This window comes from Myxocyprinus asiaticus, chromosome 6 (genome assembly GCF_019703515.2).
Source record: "Myxocyprinus asiaticus isolate MX2 ecotype Aquarium Trade chromosome 6, UBuf_Myxa_2, whole genome shotgun sequence".
Taxonomy (NCBI): domain Eukaryota; kingdom Metazoa; phylum Chordata; class Actinopteri; order Cypriniformes; family Catostomidae; genus Myxocyprinus; species Myxocyprinus asiaticus.
The window spans coordinates 746,216-774,209 of NC_059349.1; the positions used below are offsets into that span (position 1 = coordinate 746,216).

The following is a 27,994-nucleotide window of genomic DNA, read 5'->3' on the forward strand; positions in this document are numbered from 1 at the left end:
TGTTGTATCTTATTCATTCATTATCATTAGAGACTGTCTATCTGTGGATATTTCTGATATTTTAACCCACTATGCTGTGCATTAATTATCCGGTTCACTGACTGAATATTTTTCCTACGAGTGTGATGAAACGTAGAGTTTGCTAGAAAAATAATGTTATGATGGACAGAATATTTAAACTGGTTGCATAAAGTACTTTTGTAAAGGCAAAATATTCTGAATTGGCCACTTTAAAACACTTCTCTATGACTGATGTTTTCATCTGTTTGAGTGTAAGCATGAATGAATGAACATTACATTTATATAGCACTTTTCTGACACTACACTCAAAGCGCTTTACACAGCAAATAGGGACTCTCCTCAAACACCACCAGTGTGCAGCATCCACCTGGATAATGTGACAGCAGCCATAGTGCACCAGTACACTCACCAGCTATTGGTGGAGAGGAGAGAGTAGAGTTATAGAGCCAATTATTGGATGGGGATTATTAGAAGGCCATGATTGAGAAGGGCCAATGGGGGGAATCTGGCCAGGACACCAGGATTACACCCCTATTTTTACAAGAAGTGCACTGGGATTTTAATGACCACAGAGTGTCAGGACCTCGGTTTAACCCTCTGGGGTCTGAGGGTGTTTTGGGCCCTGGAGAAGTTTTGACATGCCTTGACATTTGTGCTTTTTTCAGTTGCTTAAAAACATATTAATGGCTAAAGTCTGATAACACTGTATTCAGCACAAACTGGGCTACAATAATATGTGAGCAACATGTATGTACATGTTTGTATTTTTGAGAAAATAACATTTATGCATGGTTTAAAAAAAAAAAAAAAAGTTAAGTCACTGAAATAAGGGCATATAACAAATACTAAACATTTGTTCACAAGACTTTTGAGAACTGGATCTTGTAGCCTAGTGTTTTTGCTATAAAATGATGTGAAAACCATCCTGATTACTCATTCATACAAAACAATATAGTCATTTCAATTTTGTAAGACACTTTTAGTGTTAGAAAGGCCATATGCGAGGAGGCGTGGATGATCATGAATACTGATGTGATTCACACCTGAGGAGACAAAGACCCCTCCCCTGAGAGAGAATGAATGTGAGGAGACTTAATGATTGAATGTATTGTTTGTAGCTTATTCACAAAATCAAGTTTAAGTTAAAAGAAGTAATCTGACTATACATTTTCTTTACATAAAACTTTAGACTTACACTACATTTAAAAGTTTTAAATCTGTAAGATTTTTTAATGTTTTTAAAAGAAGTCTGTTCTGCTCACCAAGGCTGATTTATTTGATCCAAAATACAGCAAAAACAGTGATATTGTGAAATATTTTTACAATTTAAAATAACTGTTTTCTATTTGAATATATTGTAAAATGCAATTTATTCCTGTGATCAAAGCTGAATTTTCAGCATCATTACTGCAGTCTTCAGTGTCACATGATCCTTCAGAAATCATTCTGATATGCTGATTTTCTAATATGGGCATATTTACAGCACATTTTACACATTTACACCCGAACAGATATTTGCAAGAACAAGCTTCGTTGATGATAATGAGGCAGCATAAACACTAGTTAAAATATAATCTAAACATTCATATTATTTTTATATCATATTACACATCATATTTATATCATACAGCATACAGTTTAAATAAAACAACATTTAGCCGAAACAACATTTAAATGTAACTAAAACTTGCCTATTAGGACATATTTCACATTTCAATACTTTGAATACTGGCTGGCAAGTCTGGAAATAGTCCAACTAGTAAAATATGTCCATGTTTATATAAAATAGCATGTCAACTAATGTAAGTAAAGACTTACTCATCCGAAATTGTATCCTAGGCTAGATCAAGTCGCTCTTCAAAATGCAAACATTCATCGGAGTCCCGCTCTTCTTCTTTTTTTTTACATTAACATTTTTTTTATTGATTCCTATATTAACACATAAAAGCAAGAACACATACAAACAGAATCAATACTTAACCCCCTCTATTACTCCCCCCCCCCCCCCACAAATCCCCAAATCCCCAACCCTACCCATAAGGACATCCCAGTGGTCCCACATAATTATAGACACACAAAAACAAATATTAAAAAATAAAATAATTAATAAAATATAATAAATCACACACATAACTTCTACATCTCTCTCTCCACTGTCCCTCCCCGAGAGCCCTCCAAAAATGCCAAATATTTGCCCCACTTTCCCATAAACAAGTCCAAATTACCCAACCCTCTAGATACCCCTTCTTCAAACGCTGCCACCCTCCCCATCTCTGTACACCACTCTGGAAATGATGGCACTCCATCGGACTTCCAACCCCTTAAAATGACTTGTCTGCCAATCATAACACTTGTTAAAACCCAATTTTTTATAAATTTGTCCCCCAAATTTATGACCACTCCGTCGCCCAAAATACAAAGTCTGGGGCAAAGCAAAACTTGAGTGCCCAAAATGTCAAACAAATAGCTCTGCACCTTCATCCAAAAATCTTGAATCTTAACACACCCCCAAAAGGCTTGAGTTGTGTCTCCAACTACTGACTGACAACTCCAGCAGTTGGGTGTGTCTTTAAGACCAAGCCTATATATAATCTAGAGGGGGTCCAGTAAAATCTATGTAAAATCTTAAATTGCATAAGGTGAACCCTTGCATCTCTAGATGCAGACTTGACAGTTTTTAGAATCCTAGTCCACACTTCTTCCTCCAATACCAAATTCAAATCATTTTCCCATAATCTCTTGATAGAAGCTAAAGCTCCATCCCCCAGACTCCGAACCAGCAGGGAGTAATACACTGATGCCTCATGACCTTTTCCAAAAGCATTAATCCCCTCTCCCAAAGCATCTGCCGCTTTAGGGGGGTGTGTGCTACTCCCAAAAACAGTACAGAGCATGTGGCGCAGCTGTAAATACCTATAAAACTGAGATCTGGGAATCCCAAAATGATGACCCAAATTCTCAAAAGATCTCAACACTCCACTCTCATACAGGTCGCCGAGTGTAACAACACCTCTCACAATCCACTCTGACCAACAGAAAGGGGACTTATTGATACATAATTTTGGGTTCAGCCATATGCTTGAGGCAACATTTAAATAAATGTCTGAATTAAATACTCTGGCCATTCTTGTCCAAATCATGTGCAAATGTGAAATAACGGGGTGTGACTTAACTTCTCCGGTTAGTTAAATAGAAAGACTTTGCAATGGTAAATAGGGACAAGAACTTCCTGTTCAATAGAAAACCAGGGAATTGCTCTCTCAAGTGGAAGCAACCAATGAGCCAAATGCATGAGACCGAACGCATAATAATAAAATAAAATCTTGGGTAAGCCTAACCCACCTTTGTCAATCGGCCTATGTAATTTGTTGGAAAGTAGTCTGGGACGTTTACCATTTCAAATGAAGGAGTTCGCAATTCTATCAAATTGTTTAAAATAAGAGAGGGTGACATCTATAAGGAGTGACTGTAGCAGGTAGTTGAATTTTGGAATACAGTTCATTTTAATAACATTAATCTTCCCAATCATTGATAAATATAATGAAGCCCATCTGTCCACATTGCTCGAAAACTTTTTAATTAAAGGGTCAAAATTAACTCTAACTAAATCAGACAAATTTGCTGGGAATAAAATACCCAAATACTTAATGCCCTGTTTGGGCCACTGGAAGCAGTACGCTGTCAGAGAAAAAGCTTCGGATTTAGACCGGTTGACTTTGTATCCAGAGAACTTGGAAAAGGAATTAATAATTCTGTGGAGGCAAGGCATAGATCTAGTGGGGTCGGAGACGAATAATAAATTATAATCTGCGTAAAGCAGAATCTTATGCGCCACACCTCCCGTCACCACCCCTGGAAAATCATCCTCCTTTCTTATTGCGGCTGCTAATGGTTCCAGGGCAAGACAGAACAATAATGGGGAAAGAGGGCAACCCTGCTGAGTGCCCCTATCCAGAGTAAAATAATCTCAAATTAATCCATTTGTTTGTACCGCTGCTATAGGGTGTCTATAAAGTAACTTAATCCAACCAATGAATGTACTCCCGAACCGATAAATTTCTAAAATCTTAAAAAGATAATCCCATTCTACCATATCAAACGCCTTTTCGGCGTCAAGTGAAACGGCAGTGACCGGAGACTGATCATTCGCTACTGACCACATGATATTAATGAAACGCCTAATGTTATCAGAAGAGCTGCGGCCCCGAATAAACCCCACCTGATCTATATGTATAAGAGATGTCATAACCTTACTTAAACGATTAGCCAAAATTTTTGACAAAATTTTTACATCTAGCTGGATCAGGGGAATTGGACGGTAACTTTTACACACACTTGGATCTTTGTCCGTTTTAAGAATCAGACTGATCCGGGCTTGTGTCATAGTTGGAGGAAGCTTTCCGTTCTTTAATGATTCCATATAAACTTCTAACAAAAGTGAAGCCAGTTCTGTAGCATAAGATCTAAAAAATTCAGCAGCAAAACCATCTGGCCCCAGAGCTTTGCCTGTAGGTAAGGCCTTAATTACATCGTCAAGATCCTCCAAGGTTATCTCAGAATCAAGATAATTTCTTTTGCTCAGTCGTCAGTTTAGGAAGTTCTAATGGTTCCACAAAGTTTCTAATATCTTCATCAGTAGACGAAGACGTAGAACTATAAAGATCAAGATAGAACTCTTTAAAAGCATTATTAATATCAGTGGCTGAGGTAAAAATTTCACCACCAGCAGATTTCACTGAGGGAATGGTAGAAAAAGACTCTCTCTTCTTTATATATCTAGCCAAAAGTTTTGTCCCCCGACTCAAAATATGACTGTCTTGCCCTGAATAACCAAAACTCCACTTTCCGCGACAAAATAGCATTATATCTGTATTTCAATCAAGTCAATTCTCTCAGGCCATCAGACAACATTCTGCGCTTCATCTCTGCCTCTGCACTTTTAATATTCCCTTCCAACTCCACAAGTTCTCGTGCTTTGGATGTTTTGATGAATGAGGCATACTGTATGATCCGGCCCCTAAGAACCGCCTTAAGTGCCTCCCAAGCCACGCCCACAGAATATATTGAGGACCAGTTGGTCTCCATATAAACATTGATTTCAGTCTTTAACATTTGTTGGAAATCAGGATTTTGCAAAAGGAATACATTAAAGGGGCAACTATATGATTTCTTTTTCTCCGTATGCGGCAACATCTCCAAACTCACCAGGGCATGATCCGAGACTAAAATGTTTCCAATTGAGCAATCAACAACAGATGAAATGAGGGACTTAGATATTAAAAAAAATCTATTCTAGAATAAATCTTATGGACTGATGAAAAAATGTATAGTCTCTACCAGATGGGTTTAAAAGTCTCCAAATATCTGTAAGACCAAGATTTTTACACATCCTGTGAAGCGTCAATGTTGCTCTAGTGGGTTTACACACTTTTGCTTCACAATGATCAAAGACTGAGTCCATCAAAAGATTAAAGTCTCCTCCCAATATTATATCATGAGGGGTGCCAGTGGCTTGCAGCATCTCTTCTAGATCTATAAAAATCATCAACGTTAGGCGCATAAATATTAGCCAAAATCAACCTTTGCCCCTGAATTTCTGCAAAAACAATAATGAGTCTTCTTAATTTATCTTTAATCTGTTTGAGAAATTTGAATTGTAGATGTTTACTTATTAATGAAATGACTCCCCTGCTCTTACTTGAGCCAGCACTGAAGAAAACATGTCCACCCCATATCTTACCAAATTTTTCAGCTTCCTGCGGGGAAAGATGTGTTTCTTGAAGAAACACTATATCATATTTCTTACATTTAAGAAAAGAAATAACCTTCCTTCTTTTTATAGAGTGCCCCAACCCATTCACATTCCATGTGGAGAGAGACAACTTATTCATATTAACATTTGACATTGATATAATAATAAAAAAAAAATGTGTCAAAAACAAGATTACACAGACCATATTCCCCATTAATGCAAGAATCAAACCCTGAACTTCCCCCAAACAAAACAAACAGAAAAAAGAAAAACATGCGCATTAACCCTGTGCACGACATCGCCAACCAGTGTCAATCCCTCTAAACTCAAAGAGTCCATGTATGCCTATGAGAGCCCCCGCGACAACTTTGCCAACGGATTGCTCAAGTTCAGTGCTTCTATACAAATTTTGTGAGGCAAAATTACATAACAGAAAATACTTTGTAAAACAGACCCCAGCCAACAGGCAGAATAACAGAAAAAACATGTAGACTCATTCACAGAACCGTCTCAAAGGTGTGATCCTCCGCAAAACAAACTTCAGCTAATATAAAGCCATTCAGTTTCCTCAGACAGACAAACAATTGTTCAGTGAGCCGGCTGTTATGAGTTCAGCAGATGACGTAATCATTCCACTGTCCCTTAAAAATACTCCACAAAAACAAACTCCAGCCAACAGGAGGCATAAGCACAAAGAACGAACAGATTTATCCACAGCTGTTCCAAAGGAGTGTTATTCAACAGAACAAGCTCCAGCTGCTAGGCGGAGCCAGCACGAAAAACAAAACCGGCATCCTGGTTCCTCGGATGATCAAGAGCCAAACTAACTCGGAGGCCCCACAAAAAAAAAAAAAAAAAAAAAAAATACACCATAACTTACTCAGCCTGTCAACTTTATAAAAGACGTCCTTTATGTGAGCATGTAGATATTTTGCGGTCATCCATAGTGTCCATTCTTGATCTGGCTGGGAACGTCAGTGCAAAAAACGATCTTCCGTCAATGCAAAAGTTTCTTGGAGTCATGCTACAAAACAAACTTCAGCCGCTAGGCGGAGCCAGCACAAAAAGAAACAAAAATGGCACCCAGCTTCAGATAATAGAGTCCCTGAACCGCGAGTCAGTCCACTAATATAAGAAACATCAAATGGCTTACTCCATTTTTTTTATTTATTTATTTTATTATATTTTTTTTTTTGGACCCAAGATGGCGCCGAGTATGGCTGCTGCGTTGCGAGCTCCGACACAACATAGTAATGTTTTGTTTGTTTTGTTCACAATTCTTATGTTTTTTGTCTTGGATGTTGTCTGCCTTATTGTCCATGACAGACAAACACTTTTGGACATTGGTTCAGCGATCTCACACCGTAAACCGGACTTCACATTCCTCAATGCCGACCCGCTGTTTACAAACACGCAAGCGGAGCCCTTTGTCTGGGCAGCACGGCCGCGGAAACGCAGGAGGAAAAGGGGAAACAGAGCCGGCGTTCTCATCAGAGTAAGACGCCGCGCAAATCGACCCCCGCTACCCACTATTCTACTGGCAAATGTTCAGTCTCTGGATAACAAGCTCTGCGAGCTGAAAGCGCGGATCTCTTTCCAACGAGATACAAGGGACTGCTGCATTATCTGCCTAACAGAAACTTGGATGTCTGCGGAGATTCCAGACTCAGCCATTGAACCCGCGGGGTTCTCCGTGCACCGAGCGGACAGAGCGAAAGACCTCTCAGGTAAAAGCAGAGGTGGTGGTGTATGTTTTATGATCAACAAATCCTGGTGTGATCAGAGGAACGTACATTCTATCAAGTCTTTCTGCTCTCCTGATCTGGAATTTCTTATGCTTCTGTGTCGACCATTCTGGCTACCAAGGGAATTCACAGCGGTCATTATCACTGCTGTGTACATCCCGCCACAAGCCGACACAGACCGGGCACTCAAGGAATTGTATAGGATTATAAGTGAGCAGGAAATCGCGCACCCTGAGGCCGCGTTCATTGTGACCGGGGACTTTAATAAAGCCAGTTTAAAATCAGTCGTACCAAAATATCACCAGCACATTAGTTTCAACACATGAGGGGACCGGGTTTTGGACCATTGCTACTCTCCGTTCCGGGATGGCTACAAATCCCTCCCCCGCCCACCATTTGGCAAATTGGACCACTCTTCCATTCTGCTTCTGCCCGCTTACAGGCAGAAACTGAAACAGGAAGCACCCACCCTCAGAACGATCCAGTGCTGGTCGGACCAATCAGATTCTATGCTACAAGACTGTTTTGATCACACGGACTGGGAGATGTTCCGGTCCGCCTCTGATGACGACATCGAGCTTTACGCTGATAGCGTAATGTGTTTCATCAGAACGTGCATAGAGGACGTTGTTCCGACCAGAACTGTACAAATCTATCCGAATCAGAAACCATGGATCAATAGCGATGTTCGCGCGGCACTTAATGTGCGGACCTCCGCTTTTAATTCCGGGAACGTGGAGGAGCATAAACAAGCCAGTTATGCCCTCCGAAAAACTATCAGAACTGCAAAACGCCAGTACAGGAGTAAGATTGAAGGACAGTTTAACACCACCAACTCTAGAAGCATGTGGCAGGGAATTAACATCATCACGGACTTTAAAGGGAATAAAAACTCCGCCATGAACACCGCTGCCTCTCTACCGGATGAGCTAAATACTTTTTATGCTCGTTTCGAGGGAAATAACACCGCCCTCGCGGAGAGAGCTCTCGCGGCTGAAGCTACAGAGGTTAGTTCACTCTCCGTCTCTGTAGAGGATGTAACCCGATCCTTCCGACGGGTGAATATCCGCAAAGCCGCGGGCCCAGACGGCATTCCGGGCTGCGTCATCAGAGCGTGTGCGAACCAGCTGGCTGGTGTTTTTACGGACATTTTCAACCTTTCCCTCTCTTTGTCTGTAGTCCCCACATGCTTTAAAACATCCACCATTGTGCCTGTTCCAAAACAATCAAAAATAACTTGTTTAAATGACTGGCGTCCTGTTGCTCTGACCCCCATCGTCAGCAAATGTTTTGAGAGACTAATCAGAGATTACATCTGCTCTGTATTGCCACTCTCTCTTGACCCGCTGCAGTTTGCTTACCGCAACAACCGCTCCACTGATGATGCCATTGCATCTACAATACACACTGCTCTCTCCCACCTGGAAAAAAGGAACACTTATGTGAGAATGCTGTTTGTAGACTACAGCTCAGCATTCAACACCATAGTGCCCTCCAAGCTAGATGAGAAACTCCGGGCTCTGGGCTTAAACAGCTCGCTGTGCAGCTGGACGCCAGGTGGTTAGAATAGGCAGCAACATCTCCTCATCACTGACCTTCAACACTGGAGCCCCGCAGGGCTGTGTTCTCAGCCCACTACTGTATTCCTTGTACACACATGACTGTGTGGCAACACATAGCTCCAATGCCATCATTAAGTTTGCTGATGACACGACGGTTGTAGGTCTGATCACTGACAATGATGAAACAGCCTACAGAGAGGAGGTGCACACTCTGACACACTGGTGTCAGGAGCACAACCTCTCCCTCAATGTCAGTAAGACAAAGGAGCTTGTGGTGGACTTCAGAAGAAAAGACAGAGAACACAGTCCCATCACCATCAATGGAGCACCAGTGGAGAGAGTCAGCACCTTCAAGTTCCTGGGTGTCCACATCACTGAGGAACTCACATGGTCCGTCCACACTGAAGTCGTTGTGAAGAAGGCTCATCAGCGCCTCTTCTTCCTGAGACGGCTGAGGAAGTTTGGAATGAACCGCCACATCCTCACACGGTTCTACACCTGCACTGTGGAGAGCATCCTGACTGGCTGAATCTCCGCCTGGTACGGCAATAGCACCGCCCACAACCGCAAAGCACTGCAAAGGGTGGTGCGAACTGCCAGACACATCATCGGAGGTGAGCTTCCCTCCCTCCAGGAAATATATACAAGGCGGTGTGTAAAAAAAGCTCGGAGGATCATCAGAGACTCCAGCCACCCTAGCCATGGGCTGTTCTCACTGCTACCATCAGGTAGGCGGTATCGCAGCATCAGGACCCGCACCAGCCGACTACAGGACAGCTTCTTCCCCCAAGCAATCAGACTTCTGAACTCTTGATCTCCCACGATCAAAATACATCAGCACTGCACTTTATTACCCTTACTCTTATATCTCACACCGGGCTGTCATAAATTATATTATTATTATTATATTCTCTCTTAACAACTGACTATCAACCGACAGCCTGAATGTCAATACAGTACAATACTGTACATTCTATATATATATATATATATATACACTTCTTTATATATTTTTATTTTTCATTTTTTATTGAATAATGTGTATCTATATAGTGCGTATTGTATACTGTACAGTGTATGTTATTATTTGTATATTGTTGAGTGTAATTATGTGTATAACAGATGTTTAAATTGTGTTGTGTTAATTTGATGTTATTGTAAATTGGTATATGTCTCATCACTGTCACGACTGCTATGTTGATCGGAACTGCACCCAAGAATTTCACACACCATTGCACTTGTGTATATGGCTGTGTGACAATAAAGTGATTTGATTATGAAGGAGAGTGCCTGTTTTGGACATGTAAATACTTTGCGACCATTCTTCGTTTCTATTCTCAGTTTGGCCGGGAACATCAGTGCAAAAGTGATCTTCTGTTGGTGTAAGAGTTTCTTACATTCCTTAAACCGATCGCGTTTCTCTCTTGTCGAATTCGCAAAGTCCGGGAACAAGAAAACATTGTGATTCCTCCAAGAAAGCTTTCCTTTGCTCCTCGCCTGGTGCAACATGAGATCTTTATCGGATGATTTCAGAAATTTGGCCAGAATCGATCGGGGCCTGTCTCCCTCAGCAATTCTGCGAGCTGGGACTCTGTGAGCTCACTCGGTTTCAAGTTATGACCTGTTATGTCGAGCAGACTCGGGAAGAGCTCGTCCAGGAATTTCACCATATCTCTGCCCTCTTCATGCTCAGAAATTCCAACAATTCATATGTTATTCCTTCGGCTCATATTTTCGAAATATTCCAGTTTTTCCGAAATTAATTCCAATTCTGTTTTAGACATGGGTGGATTAGCGGATAATTCCCTTTCCGATGACTCAAGATAATCAATACATCTTTCAACTTCTGTCACTCTTGTAACCAACTCAGAGAATTTTGTTTCCATCGCAGTAATCGATTGACGTATTACAGCGAGATCCTCCAAGTCAGCAACAACCTTCGTCAGCATCACCGAGATGTTGGACAGTTGACGCTGAATTTCATCTACCGACGTGCCGTCCAAATCGAGTCCCCTGTCCGCAGGCCCATCAGAGGCCTCAGCTTGAACACGTAAGTGTCTTTTAATGTCTCCAGAGTCTGAGGATTTTTACTTTGCTATGTTTACCTCAAAGAGCAAGATTGTAACTGGGTGTATCGAATCTCACCGGATTATAACATGAAAATCATTAAAAAACTAGCAAAGTTCGCAGAGCTCGTGTCTCACACATCTGCTTCTCGCATGGCGTCCGTGGACTCATCGTCCCGCTCTTCTTCTGAGGAAAATGTGAACTCTTCGTCACTATCCAGGAGCTTCCTCACCTGTGTAGCATGCCATCTTCCAAACGCGCAGAAAAGTGAATGAACTTGTTTTTTAAGGCACTGTAGGGGGCGTTTACCATTTGCATTGATCGCCTCAGCACATTACTGTATGAATAGCGCGCTCTGCTGGTGGGTGGGATCACATTAGCGATAATTAGCCAGGAGAAACTGTACATCACTTTGTTTCATACAGATTACATTGCAGGAGAATATTTGTTTTAAATTTGAATTGTTTTATTTAAAAGTAGACATTTTAAGCTTTCTTTAGACACGTTTCATATTTGTCTGATAAGTATTCGCGGAGTTTCAGTTCATTTTTGTGACATGTTTCAGAAAGATGCTTGCGGAGACAGAGACGGCTGAAAGCGCACCCCGTTTATTGTATTTTCTTTGTTTTACAAAAGCACAAGGTTTTGTTGTTATTGTGAGTGTACACAAATAAAAGTAAACCCTTTATAGCAGGGGTATCAAACTCAGCTCCTGGAGGGCCGCAGCCCTGCAGAGTTTAGTTCCAGCCCTGCTCCAAAATGCCTCCTTGTAATCTTCAAGCACTCCTGAAGACCTTGATTAGCTGTTTCAGGTGTGTTTAATTAGGGTTAGAGCTAAATTCTGCTGGACTGTGGCCCTCCAGGAACCGAGTTTGACACCCCTGCTTTATAGTCTCTAATGATGTCTTACACTTATCTGTATGCCCAAAAAATGACAGAGTATTTTAAGTTGTTTCCGCTGTTATGAGAAAAAAATCCAGCAGGACGCGCCAGCGCGTCCGTCGACCCCTGAGGGTTAAAGTCTCATCTGTAGGACAGTGCATTTTTACAGTATAGTGTTCCCATATCTATACTGGGGCATTAGGACCCACAAACACTGCAGGGTGAGCACCCCCTGCTGGCCTCCCTAATACCTCTTCCAGCAGCAGCCTTGGCCAGGCTCAACCCTACTTCAGTGGGCACCAGTCTTGAGCTACAGGGTGATATGACTGCTAGCTGCATATGTGCTTTGGTGTGCGTGGGTTTGAATGGCCGACATTAATTATGTATAAATTATGTATATAAATCGCTTCAGACTATAAGTCTCAGGACCTTTCAGATTATGAAAAACATTTGACTTATTTTCAGGAAAGTACAGGTAGTCATAGAAATCTTGAATATCTAGTAGTGTTATGAAAAGGGGTTTATAATTTATTAGACTATATACTGTATTTTCACTTACATTCATCTCCCAATCATCTCTGGGATGATCACGAATGTGGCTCTTCAGGTCTGAAGTGTTCCCTGTATGAGCCAACACTTTTTCAACAAAGTTTACTGATTGGCTAACCATCACTGATGGTGCCTTGTGGGTCTTTTAAATAATCAAAATATTCCCACACCCTGGACTCTAGCCGCTTAGCGGGGGGAAATAAAGGTTCAGGCTTTAAAATTTCTCTCTCTGCTGTGCAGTTCACTCGTATGGCTTTTAAAATTAAGTGAAACTTGTTTGAACAAGTTTATATGATGCTGTGTAAATTAAGGCGATTTTCTCTTAATTTAACTGATATTTACAATGGAAAGTTTCTCTCCTCCATTCGTGTCGGACAAGATGCAGAACATCACATGCTCTGCCCTATGAGGGCGCTGCGCATGTACTTTGACTGTATGAGTAACTAAGGGATCAGCTCTTTGTCTGCTTTAGAGGCCATTCAAATGGTTTGGCATTCTCCAAGCAAAGACTTTCTCACTGGCGATGCCATAGCACTATCTTATGATTCACAAGGCATGCAATGTCCTATGGGTGTTAAGGCTTACTTTACCAGGAGCATGGCCTCCTCCTGGGCATGGGCTAAGGGTGTGTCCTTGGGGGACATCTGCCTGGCTGCAGGCTGGGCTTCATCTAGCACCTTTGCCAGGTACTTGGCTGTCTTTTCCCTCTCTTTCCAGATTCTTACTGCAAAGGAGGGCTGACTTCTCAACATTCACTACCTTGCTAGTCTCTGAACTGTGGCATTATTAAGAGCTTTTCTGTGTAGAGTAATGATTAATGTCCTACTACCCTGTTGGCTAGTGGCATTATGTCAGGTTGTCAGTCATGGACCATTCCAACCCTTTTCACCACTATGGTGTGAATGGCAATAGTTTTCACGGTGCTTCACTTCCCAGATTGGTTAGTGTCTCTACCTTAAAGTGTCTCTACCTTAAAGGTTCATGAAACACTACAACATGTTTTTCTGAGATGTTAACAGGTCTTGCACACAAGGAAAGAGAATGTCAAAATTCATTATTTTTAATTTAAAGAGGAAAATGGTTAGTTTTCTTCTTCCGGGTTTAAAATGAACATTGAGACAAAGTCACAGGTTGTGACAAACAGGGTTTAGATTTCCACTGAATTTCAGCACCTCTACGTCACGGGTGTCCTCAATATTATTTATGAGAAGGCGTGGCATTTCCCCTTTGACAAACGAGCACCGCAGGTTTGTCAGTGTGTCATTGCCATGCACTTGACCAGCACTTCAAACACTCAAGCGCCTAAGTTGAGCGAGTTGATAGTACCGTGACGCAAGTCACCCTCGCTGCTGACAGAGGGACAGGACAGGCTTTCAGTCAAGGGCAACACCTTTTAAATGTTTGCACAGCACACATTTATTAATGTGAGTGTTTTTCTAAATATGTGGTGAGGTGGACTGTCTCTGTCACTCGTTTGAGATGCGGTTTACATTGTCACAGACACAAATGCTATCCATCCATCCATCCATAATGTGAGTGTGTTAACCGATCTAAGCACTTATATTTGTAAATAAACGTTTTGGAATGAGTCTCAAAAGTTATTAAAGTGTAAAAAACATTAACATATTTTCAATACAGAGTACATGACTTGGCATTTATTTAAATATTAAATTACTGATACAAATTCCCAGCATGAGTAATGTATTGTGAGCTTGAAAATGGTGTATAATTTATTTGTGCATTTGTGAGTTATTGTGAGAATCTTTGATGCTGTTTACTGCAATAGTTAAACAAAGCTAAGTGATTTGAATCAGACAGTTGTTGTGTTTACTCCCCCTTCTCCCCTCATGCCACTGCTGATCACACCCACTTTGGCTGGCATATTTAAAAATTTGGTGAGAACTCAACTGTGCTGAAAGAGGGGTTGTTGTGATCCTTTAAATGGTTGGATTTATTTTTCTCTTTTTTTTCTATTTCTCTTTCATTTCTATTTGTCAATATGAAGGGAAGAATCTGTCAATGATTTTTAACTACCCTACTGGCTAGTAAGCATTGCTGGTGCATGCGGATCAGTAGCACAGCATGCTGGTATACTATTCCCATAGTGTCAGCAACTGACGCAGCATCGAAGAGACTCAATTGAAAGGGAACGGTATTGTTAAGACTGTAACCCTGGTTCCCTGAAAGGAGGGAACAAGATGCTGCATACATGGCCGCACCGATTCCTCACTGGTTCAAGAGATGTACTCTCATCCCTTCAGTCGAAAATCCTGAATGAATGACACTGTGCTCCGGGTTATGTGCTCACGGTGACACATGCATGGTGGGCTGAGCGTCAAGCGCCATCTGTCAATAAAGGGCTTGAGAGATCGTCATTCCTGGGCGGAACTTACCATAGTGTCAGCAACTGACATAGCGTCTTGTTCCCTCCTTTCAGGGAACTAGGGTTACTGTCATAACCATACCATCATCAGGATTTCTAAAGCAGTTAATCATTTTCACACATTTTCACAAATTTTTTAGGTTATTTACCAGTATGGAATTTTTGGGGCCATTCCAAGTCACTAGCTCTGGTAAAAGTTTCACCATAGCACACAAGACACCAGTATCTACAATATATGGGGCATCTGTGGAAAAATGCTTTTCACAAGCAGAACACAATTAGTGTTTCTCATTTGCATGAATACACATGATCACATTTAACTGGCCTTTGTCCAGTGTGATAGCACAAATGATTTCTGAGACTCTTTCCACACTGAACAAGAGTGCACTTTCTTATCTGAATGAATTTTCATATGGCTTTTTAAGTTACTTAGACGTTTGGAACTTTTCCCACACTGAGGGCATATGTAAGACTTCTCTCCAGTGTGAATAACAGTGTGGTCATTGAGGCTACTTTTATGTGTGAAACTCTTTCCACACTGAAGGCATGTGTAAGGCTTCTCACCAGTGTGAATAGCTGTGTGGGCATTGAGGCATCTTTTGTGTGTGAAACTCTTTCCACACTGAAGGCACGTGAAAGGCTTCTCTCCAGTGTGAATTCTAATGTGTCTCTTAAGGTGTCCTTTCTGCGTGAAACTCTTTCCACACTGAGGGCAGACAAAAGACTTCTCTCCAGTATGAATTTTTATGTGGTTCCCAAGGTGTCCTTTCTGTGTGAAACTCTTTCCACACTGTGGGCAGGCAAAAGGCTTCTCTCCAGTGTGAATTGGTGTGTGATCATAAAGGCTTCTTTTATGTGTGAAACTCTTTCCACACTGAAGGCATGTAAAAGGCTTCTCGCCAGTGTGAATTCTTATGTGATCATTAAGGTTTCCTTTATGTGAGAAACTCTTTCCACACTGATGACATGTGAAAGGCTTCTCTCCAGAGTGAGTTCTTATGTGTTTCTTAAGATTTCCTTTTTCTGTGAAACTCTTTCCACAATGAGGGCATGTGAAAGAATATTTGGCTCTTGTTCTACAAGTTCTTCTTCCAAAGAAACTCATCTCAGTCTTTGACCCACTGAAAGGTTTCTCTCCAATTATGAAATTACAAGGTTTCTGATACTGATGTTCCTGCTCCACTACATTCAGTTCTTGACTTTCCTCTTTCACTTCCATCAGCTCTAAAATAAACATAAAATTGTCAAATGTCAATAAAAAAAAATAAAAAAAACAAACAAACAAAAAAAAAAACAATGCACTAGAATAAATGTTTAAATACACATTAGGGCTGGGCTGCATGGCAATACACAATGTTGCAATGGTATAAAGTGAAGGACATTGATTTTCCAATACATCGCAATCTTCATTAAAATGATCTCAATATCGATTCTTAAATCCCAAGATCGATCTTTTACTATATGCGCAACTCTTTACTATGTGTGTAAATTACTTTGGAAAACACATATTGTTATCATATATCATATTGGAACAAATTTCACGATATGGGACTAAAATGTCTAGACCATTGTTTGTGTATTTCTGTTTTATGACGTATCTTATCCCAGCTCTCTTCAATCTGACCTATAACATTAGATAATTATGGCCTTAATTTTATTGATCAGCACAGAAAGCATAACAAACTGTACTATACTTCACTGTATTATAGAGCATGACCGATATGGGATTTTTGAAGCCCTAATCGGCTGAGGTGCGAGAGCACCAAGTCCCTGTGTGCACACAACATGTCCCGAGAGTGAGCTAGGATTAGCCAATCGTCGAGATAGTTGAGAATGCGAATGCCCACCTCCCTTAACGGGGCAAGGGCTGCCTCTGCGATCTTCGTGAAGATGTGAGAGGACAAGGACAGACCGAAAGGGAGGACCTTGTACTGATACGCTCGACCCTCGAATGCAAACCGCAGGAAGGGTCTGTGTCGAGGTAGAATCGAGACGTGAAAGTACGCGTCCTTCAGGTCTACCGCCGCGAACCAATCTTGATGCCGGATGCTCGCCAGAATGCATTTTTGCGTCATCATCTTGAACGGGAGTCTGTGTAAAGCCCGGTTCAGTACTCGCAGGTCCAAGATTGGCCGCAACCCACCACCTGTTTTTCGGTACGATGAAGTAGGGGCTATAAAACCCCTTCTTCATCTCGGTCGGAGGGACAGGTTCTATCGCACCCTTCCGTAGGAGGGTGGCGATCTCCGCGCAAGGTAGCAGCCTTTTCATCCTTCACCAAGGTGAAGTGGATACCGCTGAACCTGGGCGGGTGCCTGGCGAACTGAATCGCGTAGCCGAGTCGGACGGTCTGGATCAGCAATCGTGACGGATTGGAAAGCGCAAGCCACGCATCCAAGCTCCACGCGAGGGGGACCAACAGGACAATCTCGTCAGACGTACCAGCAGGTGGGGCCTCGCGGCGGGGCGGAGCTCGAGGTGCCACCGCATGTCGTGGCCGTGCTGAGTCTAGGGACATCAAAGCACTTACCTGGCTCCTTGTGACCACCCCTGGAACAGCCTGGGATGGGGAGGAAGAGGCCTGTCCTCGTGACCCGTGGAGACTGTCACATCGTGGGTGGATTTGTGCCACAGGGGCAGGGAGACCGCTGCTGGAGCGCCAAACCTGCAAAAATGGAATGGTGGACGGTGGTCGTGATGACGGCCGTGCACACCGGGTATGTGACCCAGGGAACGAGGAAACTGCTCTTTTGCTGAACTGTTGCGTACCGCATCCACTTGGGCATGCGGTGAAATCAAATGAAAAGGCAACAAAAGATTCTCCTCCCGGCCCTCCACTGGGGGATGGAGTGGTCTTCTTACCAGCTCCAAGGCAGTGGGTTTCGTCGACCCTGGGTCGCCTGTCTCAGGGGCGATTTGAAGCCTTTCGTGGGTTCTTGGCAGCCGGTGGGGGCGGGCTGCGGCTGAGCCGCAGGCGGGGTGCGGGATCATGAGCCACGCTGGAGCAGGATATGCCGGATAGCCTCCGTCTGCTGCTTCACCGTCGAGAACTGCTGGGCAAAGTCCTCGACTGTGTCGCCGAATAGGCCAGCCTGTGAGATAGGGGTAGCAAGGAACCGTGTCTTGTCGGCCTCACCCATCTCGACCAGGTTGAGCCAAAGGTGGCGCTCCTGGACCACTAATGTAGACATCGCCCGGCGAGAGACCGCGGCGTGACCTTCGTCGCCCGGAGAGAGAGGTCGGTCGCCGAGCGCAGTTCCTGCATCAGATCTGGGGCGGAACTACCCTCGTGCAGTTCTTTTAGCGCCTTGGCTTGGTGGACCTGCAGGAGAGCCATGGCGTGCAGGGCAGAGGTGGCTTGTCCAGCAGCACTGTAGACTTTGGTCGTCAGGGACGACGTGAACCTACAGGCCTTGGACGGGAGCTTTGGGCGTCCAAGCCAGGTGGCGGCGCTCTGCGGGCATAGGTGCACCGCGAGCGCCTTATCCACCGGGGGAATCGCCGAATAGCCCCTGGCCACCCGCCATCGAGGGTTGTGAGGGCAGGGGAGCTGAGAAATTGGGACCGGGCAGTAAAAGGTGCCTCCCACGATTTTGTCAGCTCCTCGTGCACTTCGGGGAAGAAAGGCACTGGAGTGGGGCGTGGCTGCTTCGAGCGGCGCCGCGAGCCCAGGAACCAATCATCGAGCCGTGAGGGTTCGGGGGAGAGCAGAGGGTTCCACTCTAGCCCGACGCTCGCGGCCGCCCGGGAAAGCATGTCCGTCATTTCTGAATCAGCCTGTGACTAGGCAATCGTCCCCGAAGGGGGGAGCCCAGCTGAGGCTTCTGCGTCTGACTGGACAAGCCCGCTCTCCGATGCTGTGCTCGAGAGCTCATCAGCTTCGCGGGCTCCAAACAAGAGGTCGAACTCGCCATGAGACGAGGCGGCGGACTCATCCGGAAGCCCGATCGGGGCAGACGAGCGTGCTGGGGAATGGGAGGTCCGTGGGGGGATACCCGGAGGAGGCGGTCCCATTGGGGTCCCCAAATCGCCCCCAGTGCTAGACGCGCTGGCCTCATACCCGTAGGTAGAAGGACCGAGGCGGGGAGCTGCTGGGGTGGCTTGCTTTGTTACGAAAGCAAGCCGCGACTGCAACGTTGCCATGGTCATGTTCTTGCAGTGAGTACATGAACCATCCACGAACGCTGTCTCCACATGGGTCGTGCCCAGACATGAAAGACAGCGATCGTGACCATCTGAAGTTGAGATGTAAAGACCGCAACCAGGAATAACACACAAACAGAAAGGCATCTTTAAAAAGATGCGCCTTTAAAAAGACATTCCGTGTGTGCCGCTCTTTTAGAGAAATATACTATCTTTTTTCTGCCGAAGCGCCCAGGGGCATTCTCTGCAGTGCACCAGTGCAGAGGAGGGAGAAGCCGTCAGATCCAGCAGAGGTGAATGAACAGTCAGCTCAGTAAACATCCACCGTTCGGCTCCAAAGAGAAAATCCGAAGAGTGGTTGCACGCCAGCTCCTTTTATACCAGTATGTCTGGGGGAGTGGCATGCAAATACCACTCGCCAATTTTCATTGGTCTTTTATCAAAGACCAGAGGTGTCTCGGGCTCCCAACAGTGACCCCTAGTGTCACTACATCGACACAACGTCGAGTGAGTGACAGATATGGAACCAGACTTTTAAATATTTTATTTTGTAAATGCAACGACTGGAATTGTTCGGTTTAAGGGGGTACCAAACTGTGAATCCTGAACAAAACAGTTTGGTGAATACATGTTTACACATTAGCTTCCACTCAGATGACAACAATAGCCTAGTTTCCATCTACTTTTCGCACTATTTTGTTAGCGACAAAGTGAAAATGTGAAAACAACTTTTTGCGAAATTTGCCGCCTTCTGCCTGTTTCAATTCAAATGGCCTTTTATCGATAAAAATGGTGTGCGTGATGATGTCATGCCTAAAAAAAACACTTTGTCGCATAAGTTTTGGTTTATCGCAAATTCGCCTCCCAGATGTCCCTAATTTCTTTACCCCGAAGTTTTGGTAAAATGGGGAGAGTATTGAGACAATTTATTGAAATTAGCCAGCTTACTGTCATTTTAATTTCACAAATAAAAGCAATCAGAAGAGGAGGAATTGCAATCAAAAGGAACCATTGCCCTTCTGATAGGACTGTAATATTGGTCCTGATGTTGCGCCTATCGTAGGTTGCCACCAGTTCCAACCCGAAAGCGAATCGTCATGGCCCTGTTCAAGCTGGCAACCTGCACTAAGTAGTGGGAGAAACTTTCAGTCTTAGTATAAGGACCATCAATCGATGTGTATATGCTGTGTGCACAGCTGTTAAAGAAAACTGATGCAGTGTAATATCAGGGTTTACATATGATACATTCCTGATATTCAATAAGCTATTTTGAACAAGCATTGCCATCTCAACTGCATTATGTCCCGCATATTTGTCCCACAACTTTTAACGAGCAACTGAACTTGATTATCATCTAAAATTAATTTTAGCATCATAATGCAATTTACATTTTCTGAAGAAGCTCAGCAAATGCGATCCGAGTTAAAGAGGGTTAGATTTAAAATATTTAAACGTTTTAAAATGTTCAAAAGCTCGTTTTCTGAAAGTGAACTCCACATTGGACAAATAGTTCTGATAGTTTATATTCTTGAAGTGTAGAAAATGTCATTCAGCCGACTTTATTCGTCTACAGAACAGGGTACGGCTAATTTAAGTTTGTGTAAAGAAAACGCATATATAGGTTTAAAAATACAATTTTTTTCGTTTGGTAATTTATTTTTTTAATTTAATGCGTTTTTCGTTTGGTAATTTATTTAATTTAATACAGGGAATTTTGCCAGCATTTTTCAAAAGTAAGCTAAACAATAATTTAATATAATTGGGCTATGTTAGTGTTTCAAAAAAGCACACTGAAGCTTTTCTTCTAGTATTGTGTATTTATTTTTAATTTAAAACATCTTTGTGCACAGAAATTATATGTTTTTTTTGTATTGTGGGCTATTTCCGTGACTGCCGTCTATTATTTTGAATGGTGTGTAAAAGCAACTTTAATAAATAAACGGATGTCTACCTTGATTAAATTAATCGCAAAGAGTGGCCATTCATTTGTTCTTCATGCACTTGTGAATGTGCATGTCTTGATACGAGATGTTTGTGTTGGTACTCCTGGAAATGTCATGTTTGCAGCATCAGATCTGTGCTATGCCGTTTAGATCAATCCATAATCACAATCAATAAATTGGCTTTCAAGGATGCCTTGTCGTCATGATTAACACAGGCTAACGATTGGGGTAAATTCTGTCATGTGACACTACATTTTTGCATTAATGCCAATTTTCTTGACAAAAAGTGTTTCCAAACCAGTTTTTCGCGACATTTGATGTACCGACATAGTTTATGCGCTAGAGTTAAACGAAAAAATATTATGTCGACACTTGTGAAATTTTAGCAATAATTTGCGTATCCATCACCTTTATTTTGATGCGCTAAAATGTTTTCGCAAAAAATCCTTGGATGGAAACGTAGTTACTGAAAGTAGCTACGTGATTAGCTAGTTAGCTATAAGCTCCACGGAGAGTAAAAGATGGACGTTGTTTATTTTACTTTCCAGCATTGTGTCTCACCAACTACATAACAACATAGCAAGAAATCAACACTCATCAGACACAATCCTCCACCGCACTGTTGTCTGCTTAGCTGCAAAAAGATGCTCTGATGTTTACCTTTCAATCTGCTACATTACTGACTGCACTGACAAACTATAGCTGGCTAACAGCAAACAGACATGAGTGACATGGTTGTCAGGGACAAGGTTAATGTTATATTAGTTATATTGAAAAGGGAAAATGATGGGGCCATTGTTTAAGTTTCCAGTATGTATTTCACAAACTAGTTAACTTACCAAGACACCGCTTAACTCCGCCCTGTCTTCAGAGCCATCCTCAGCTCTGTAAACAATGGAGTCGGAGCGCACTCTGCTGGACAAACTACGCTATGACACCAATCCTAAAGCATTGTTTTCTGCATTATATGTTCTGAAAAAAAGTTTTCATATCAGCACATATCGGTAAAATATACGCCAATACCGATATATCGGTGAAAGGCTAATACCGGCCGACCAATATATCGGTCAGGCACTACTGTATTATAAAGTAAGGTCTTTTCAATAAATATCCTGTTTAAATATAACCACAGAAATAATTGAAATATTTCAAATATACAACTGGACAACTGTCTAAAATCAACAAATACATTTTTCTTAACCATCATTAGGGTAGTGGAGCTGGGACAGACTGACTGCATGTTGGAAGGTAAAGCAGAACCAAACAATTAACAATGATAGTTTGTAGAGCAGGGGTGTCAAACTAATTTAAGTTGCATACCCCTATGGACTGACACTTAACTAACTGTCTGGATGAGTTTAAAAAGGCTACTGGTTTGCTTCTCAGTCAGACTCTGCATCAAATCTGTATTAATGCATCATATCTAATAATAATAATTCAGAGAAGACCTGGAACTGAGAAATCAATTTTTTCCTCTATATCTTTCCTTGTTGACATTATTCCCGTGAGTGGGGAAAATGAACTCGGTTGCCCTTTGACAATGTCACCCACAGATCCAGTTACTGATGAAAATCGTAAATTTGTGCATGTACAGTCATTGAATGCTGAATGAAATAACAAAAACAGTGGGTTTTTGCTGTGCGACTAAAGGAGGATGGGACATGGCAAACTCAAAATTGGGCGAGAGCGCACCCCTCCTTGGCAGTTCAAATAAGCCACTACCGATGTGTTGTCCATCCTAATTAAAATGTGAAACCCCTGCACATCTGATTGTCTGCCAAATGGTCTAAACACGTGCATTCAAGAGCCTCATAGTACATGAATCAAGCTCTACTCCGAGGAAGGAGACCTTGTGAATGGGAGTCAAAGAGCTTTTGGACCAGCTGACCCTGAGACCCAAATTCGCAAGATGTGACACCAGCAAGTCCCTGTGTGCTGTAGCCAACACCTCAGAGTGAGCCAAGATCAGGCAATCATCTAGATAATTGTGGACTCATATGCCACACAACCTCAATGGAGCAAGCGCTGCTTCCATACACTTCGTTAACGTGTGAAGTAGGGATGTCCCGATACCGTTTTTTTGAGACCGAGTACGAGTCAGATACCTGTTTTTTTTGTTTGTTTTTTTTTTACTGCATATCACCAGTTTATTTACATTTTATCATCAAAATGGTGTTTAAATAAATTCATTAAATCTTTAATCAAATTAAAGTATAACTATTTTCAAAATGATATTGTATTATTTTTATCAAATGAAGTGCTTTTATTCAAAACCTCACAGCACAATCTAAAATACATTTACTACAGAGCATCAAAGATGTAAGATATTGCCTAAATATAATACAATTACTATTGATTTATTATTATTATTATTAGTTGTAGTAGTAGTACTATAACAGTGCATATTACATTTCTGTCATAGTTTCTTCATTTAAATTGAGCTTTTATTTTGGTGGAGCTTTTAATTTGAAGTGTTTCAGTGTTGTTAAGACTAAGTTGCTCTGACGTAATGACGAGTTTCCCACTCTGGAAAAGCAGGTCGCTACGTGACTCAAAGTGATTATTAAACCACAAAGGCTGCTATTTAATTTAATAAGTATGTACTCTGTTTGTGCCTCGCGCTACAAAGTGAATTTGCACTCTGTTCGCTGTCATCTGCTTCAAACAGAGCGGTCGATGCTCATGACGGTGTTATTCCTGTATGACCCAAGGAGGATTAAAAGGTATGTGAAGCTGGCAAACTCCTTTCCTAAACAAGGAAAGCTGCTTCTCGCCTCCTCCTTTACAACGTCATTTTCACTATAATTGTTTACTTCTGGTTGCTCTCCAATGCACGATCATGAGAGGACCCAGTTCATACAGCTTCTTGTGTGACGTAAGTGCGATACAATCGGAAGTGCAGCTCGGTTTATTTACAACAAAATGCTATTCACAAGCTTAATTGGTTTTACTTTCTTTCAATATGCCAGTGAGCTTATGTCACGCGAGAGACTGCATGAAGTGGGTCCTCATGAACGTGCATTGGAGAGGCACTGGAAGTAGGGCTGTCAAATGAAAATTCAAATAGTCATTGAATTTAAGAAAAAAATGCACATTCGAATACTAAAACTGTGCATTTGAAATTTGGATGTGTGCCCTGAACTGACGATGACTTCAGATCGATCGCATTCTTGCGCTAAAAAGCTAGACATAGCGCAACAAATACAGTTTAACAGAAAGCAAGTGTCTCAAGATGCTTTTTAAAGTTCTTTTTAATTAGACACAGCATCTAAAAAATAGCTCTCCTGCATGAGACGCTGAATAAACAAAAACAAAGTGAAACAAAGATGTTTGTCTAGCGTTTACATAGAAAAACAAATGGATGGCAGCAAAAGGGATACGTTCGGTGTGAACAGCCCCTTACAGTAGATGGATGTACTTGGCCGTTGCGTCTTGCTCTCTTAGAAGCGTTTCTCAGATTAAGCAATACGTTTTTTAAATACTTTGTCAGGTAAGGGTTTATTTTTCCTCTTCGCAGCACAATTTACAGTCTCTCTTTAAACACTAAGTTAAACCAGTATCTCACACCGCTTCACAAAATAAACTCTCATTAAAATCTTTGCTCTGGTTCGGTTCTGTCTTGACCAGTCTCTTTCTCTCTCTCTCTCTCCCTCTTCTACTTGCGGTGTGTCTATTTATGCCGCTCTCCCTGTGCTCACTGAAATTAGAGACAGGTGTTAGACATAATTTCACTCAGGTGTAAGTGCCCTTACCGCTTTCTCTCTCTCCGGAGAGATGCTTGACCACGCCCCCACTGCCACAGACGTATCCCTTTAGAAGAAATTAATTTAACTACTGGAGTCATATGGATTACTTTTACTATACTGTCTGTGCTTTCTGAAGCTTTAAAGTGCTCATTATCATTCACTTGCATTGTATAGACCTACAGAGCTGAGATATTCTTCTAAAAATCTGTTTGTGTTCGGCAGAAGAAAGTCATACACACCTGGGATTGCATGAGGGTGAGTAATTGAAATCATTTTAGGATGAACTGTCCCTTTAAGGTCCACAGTCACAAACCAGTCCCCGAGATGGATGTTTAACAGAATATGCTTTCGAGTGGCTATTTTGTGTCCGATTCAGACTTCTCAGACCCAGGATTGGACGTGTGTTGCCATCCTTTAACCTCACCAGAAGATAGCAGCTGTAGAAGCTGCGCAACGCTGACTCGGAAGGTACAATCTCTATTGCGGACGAGCTACTGGACTTCCTACACTAAAACTGGCGTGTCCTGCACTGGAACAATGGAGAAAATAATGCCACTGAAACAGGGAGGGCCCAGAAAAAAGTGAAGCGTGTATTCTCGAGCTACCTTGCAAACAATCCATTTTGGCAACCTGGTAAAACTGCTCCTGATTTTGACAGTGTGTTCCACTTGCTGGTGGGGTATAAACCACAGCTAGGATTGGTCGCATAAGCAGCACCACAATGGGCAGCAGGAAAACACTCGGGCCAGACTCTACCCGACACACTATGGGACAAGGAGTCAGAAACAGTGGGTGCTTCTCATTTCTAAAATTGTGCATCCTTATTTCCTTTCCTTGCTTTCAAACTCCTCCCTCTTAGGACGCGAGGAAAGCATGCAAGGAAAGGAAACAGAGACAGACGACAAGCAAGATGCATTTGTAAAATGTAATGTCCTTGCTGACTCAAAGAGCGCCGTCTCTGCGCAGCTGCATTACCTCGGAGCACTTGCCTTATGATGCTGTTGAAACTTGTTTCATTAATATATTCAAAATAGATATTTTTTCAAATTGTACTGTTAAATTACGTGACAATTATAGTTTAGTTAAATCACAAAGGTGAAACACGAATTAAAACCATAGCACCAAATGTGAAAAAGGAGAATAATATATGCGTGCGTCAGGTGTTGACCAAAAAGACTTCTTCATAGGACACTCCTGTGCTCGCTCAAGCCTCCACAGGAAGCTTCCTCTGTCATCGCATGGTGTTTAGAGAACTGATGCGTCTAAAATGCATCACATCTTTCAATCTATATGACTATCTTGCCATATCCTTTTTTTTTTTTTTTTAAACTGAGGGATGGTTTTAAAACTTTATTCAGTAATGGACTGCAGTTCATGGTAATGACAGCATTCAAAGTTTTTATGATTTTCTAAATAACAGTTACCAGATCTGTACTGCCGGATATTCAAGAATGAACACCAACCTGTTTGTTCCTCAGTATCTTCATCTTCCATTCTGCACAGTTCTGGATCATTTAGGCATATGTCTTCACATTCCTCTTTAATAAACTCCATTGTTACAACAGTATATTAATGTACACGTTGCTGTTGTATACGGAGTTGTTCCTGCTTGTTTGAATGCAAGTGGCCTCTTCACTTGCAGGATGATGTGATTATTCCCAGCATTTATTTGTGAATTGCTGTGGGAGTGTCAAAATCAAAAGTAAATAAAACATTTATACACTGTTTATATTTAAAACGTTTTTATTTTACATTTCTTTCATGTGTTATGTCAATATCAATATCAAAAAGGATAGTCAAGCTGACAGAAATTTATTTTCAAAAATTCTATTTTAAAAGCATTAACCAAGTTTCCAGAAATTCGTTTTTTTTTTTTTTTTTTAATGTTGGTATATTTTGAAATGCTTTTCTACTATTCTCAACAGAGGTTTCATTTCATGACCGTAAAACTGTCAAATGTCAATGTTTTTTTTTATTTTTTGCCATCATTCTAACTATATTTTAGCTTTTTAAAAACGTAAAAATTCTACATTCTATCAATTAATATTGTCATGAAAGAGCATCATTTCCAAACGTGACAACTCATGTTATTACTATATATGAGTTGTCACTTTTGGAAATAATGTGTACAGTTATGTTCATGTATTTACAACCGGTGATTTTTTTCTAGAGACAGTGTTTACAGTTTTAAAGAAAATGAACCTACAAATGGCTTAATGTCTCTGCATATTAAGGTGGGATAAGAGAAAGTATTTTAAACGACGAAAAGAACACACTTCACCTTTAATATATATATATTTTTAAGAACCGAACGCAATACTTCTCAATGAATAATAATAAAAGATTAACACAAACCTTTCTTCAAACGTATAAACAGCACACGGAGGAGCTGCAGCGGTTGGCAAACAGTTAATGGTGCATTACCGCCACCAACTGGACTGGAGTGAGAACAATGAGGATTGATTATACTGTAGAAGCATTTCCAAAGCTTTACAGTTTACAGGTTTACAGACTTCATTTTTGGTCTGTTTCTCATTCAGCGCTATTGAATCGCTTTAGATATCCACTCGAATCGCAAGGATGGATTACTTTATGCCACCGTTATGTGCATTTTGGAGTTTTGATCTCCATTGTCTCCAATGTATGGCTAAAACCAACTCATATTTTATAAAAAATATATTTGTCATTGTTCCACAAAAGAAAGAAAGTCACACAGGTTTGAACTGGCATAAGGATGAGTAAATGATGAGAGATTTATCATTTCGGGGTAAAATTTTCTTTAATAAAAATAAAATATTTAATTAAAACATCAGAATCAGAATGAGCTTTATTGCCAAGTATGCTTCCATATACAAGGAATTTTTCTTGGTGGCAGAAGCTTCCAGTGCACAAACAATACAATAACAAGACAAAAATAGAAAATAGTACATAAATACAAAATAGAATAAAAATAAAGAGTGAATAGAAATATAAGTATATATAGAAATACACAAGAAGACAAAAATATACATATAGTATATACAAATACAAATCTGTTAGATACAGTGCAAGGGAATCTAATGCAGAAGAGGTAGGATATGTTAAATAATAGAATTATTTATTATTTAACATAACGTAATTATAGTATAGTTTTAACTGTTCATGAGATGGATAGCCTGAGGGAAAAAACTGTTCTTGTGCCTGACGGTTCTGGTGCTCAGT

General features: G+C 41.5%; 1 protein-coding gene across 1 annotated transcript; it reads right to left on the reverse strand.

Moving 5' to 3' along the window:
- Positions 1–13,584: 13,584 nt before the first annotated feature.
- Positions 13,585–27,200, reverse strand: LOC127442955 (gastrula zinc finger protein XlCGF8.2DB-like). The gene is made up of 3 exons (XM_051701393.1): positions 27,149–27,200; positions 26,257–26,472; positions 13,585–16,185 (listed from the first exon to the last, which is right to left on the reverse strand). Exons 2-3 carry the CDS (start codon positions 26,345–26,347, stop codon positions 15,278–15,280), a joined length of 999 nt encoding a protein of 332 aa, XP_051557353.1. The 5' UTR covers positions 26,348–26,472; positions 27,149–27,200; the 3' UTR covers positions 13,585–15,277.
- Between the last annotated feature and the right edge of the window lie 794 nt (positions 27,201–27,994).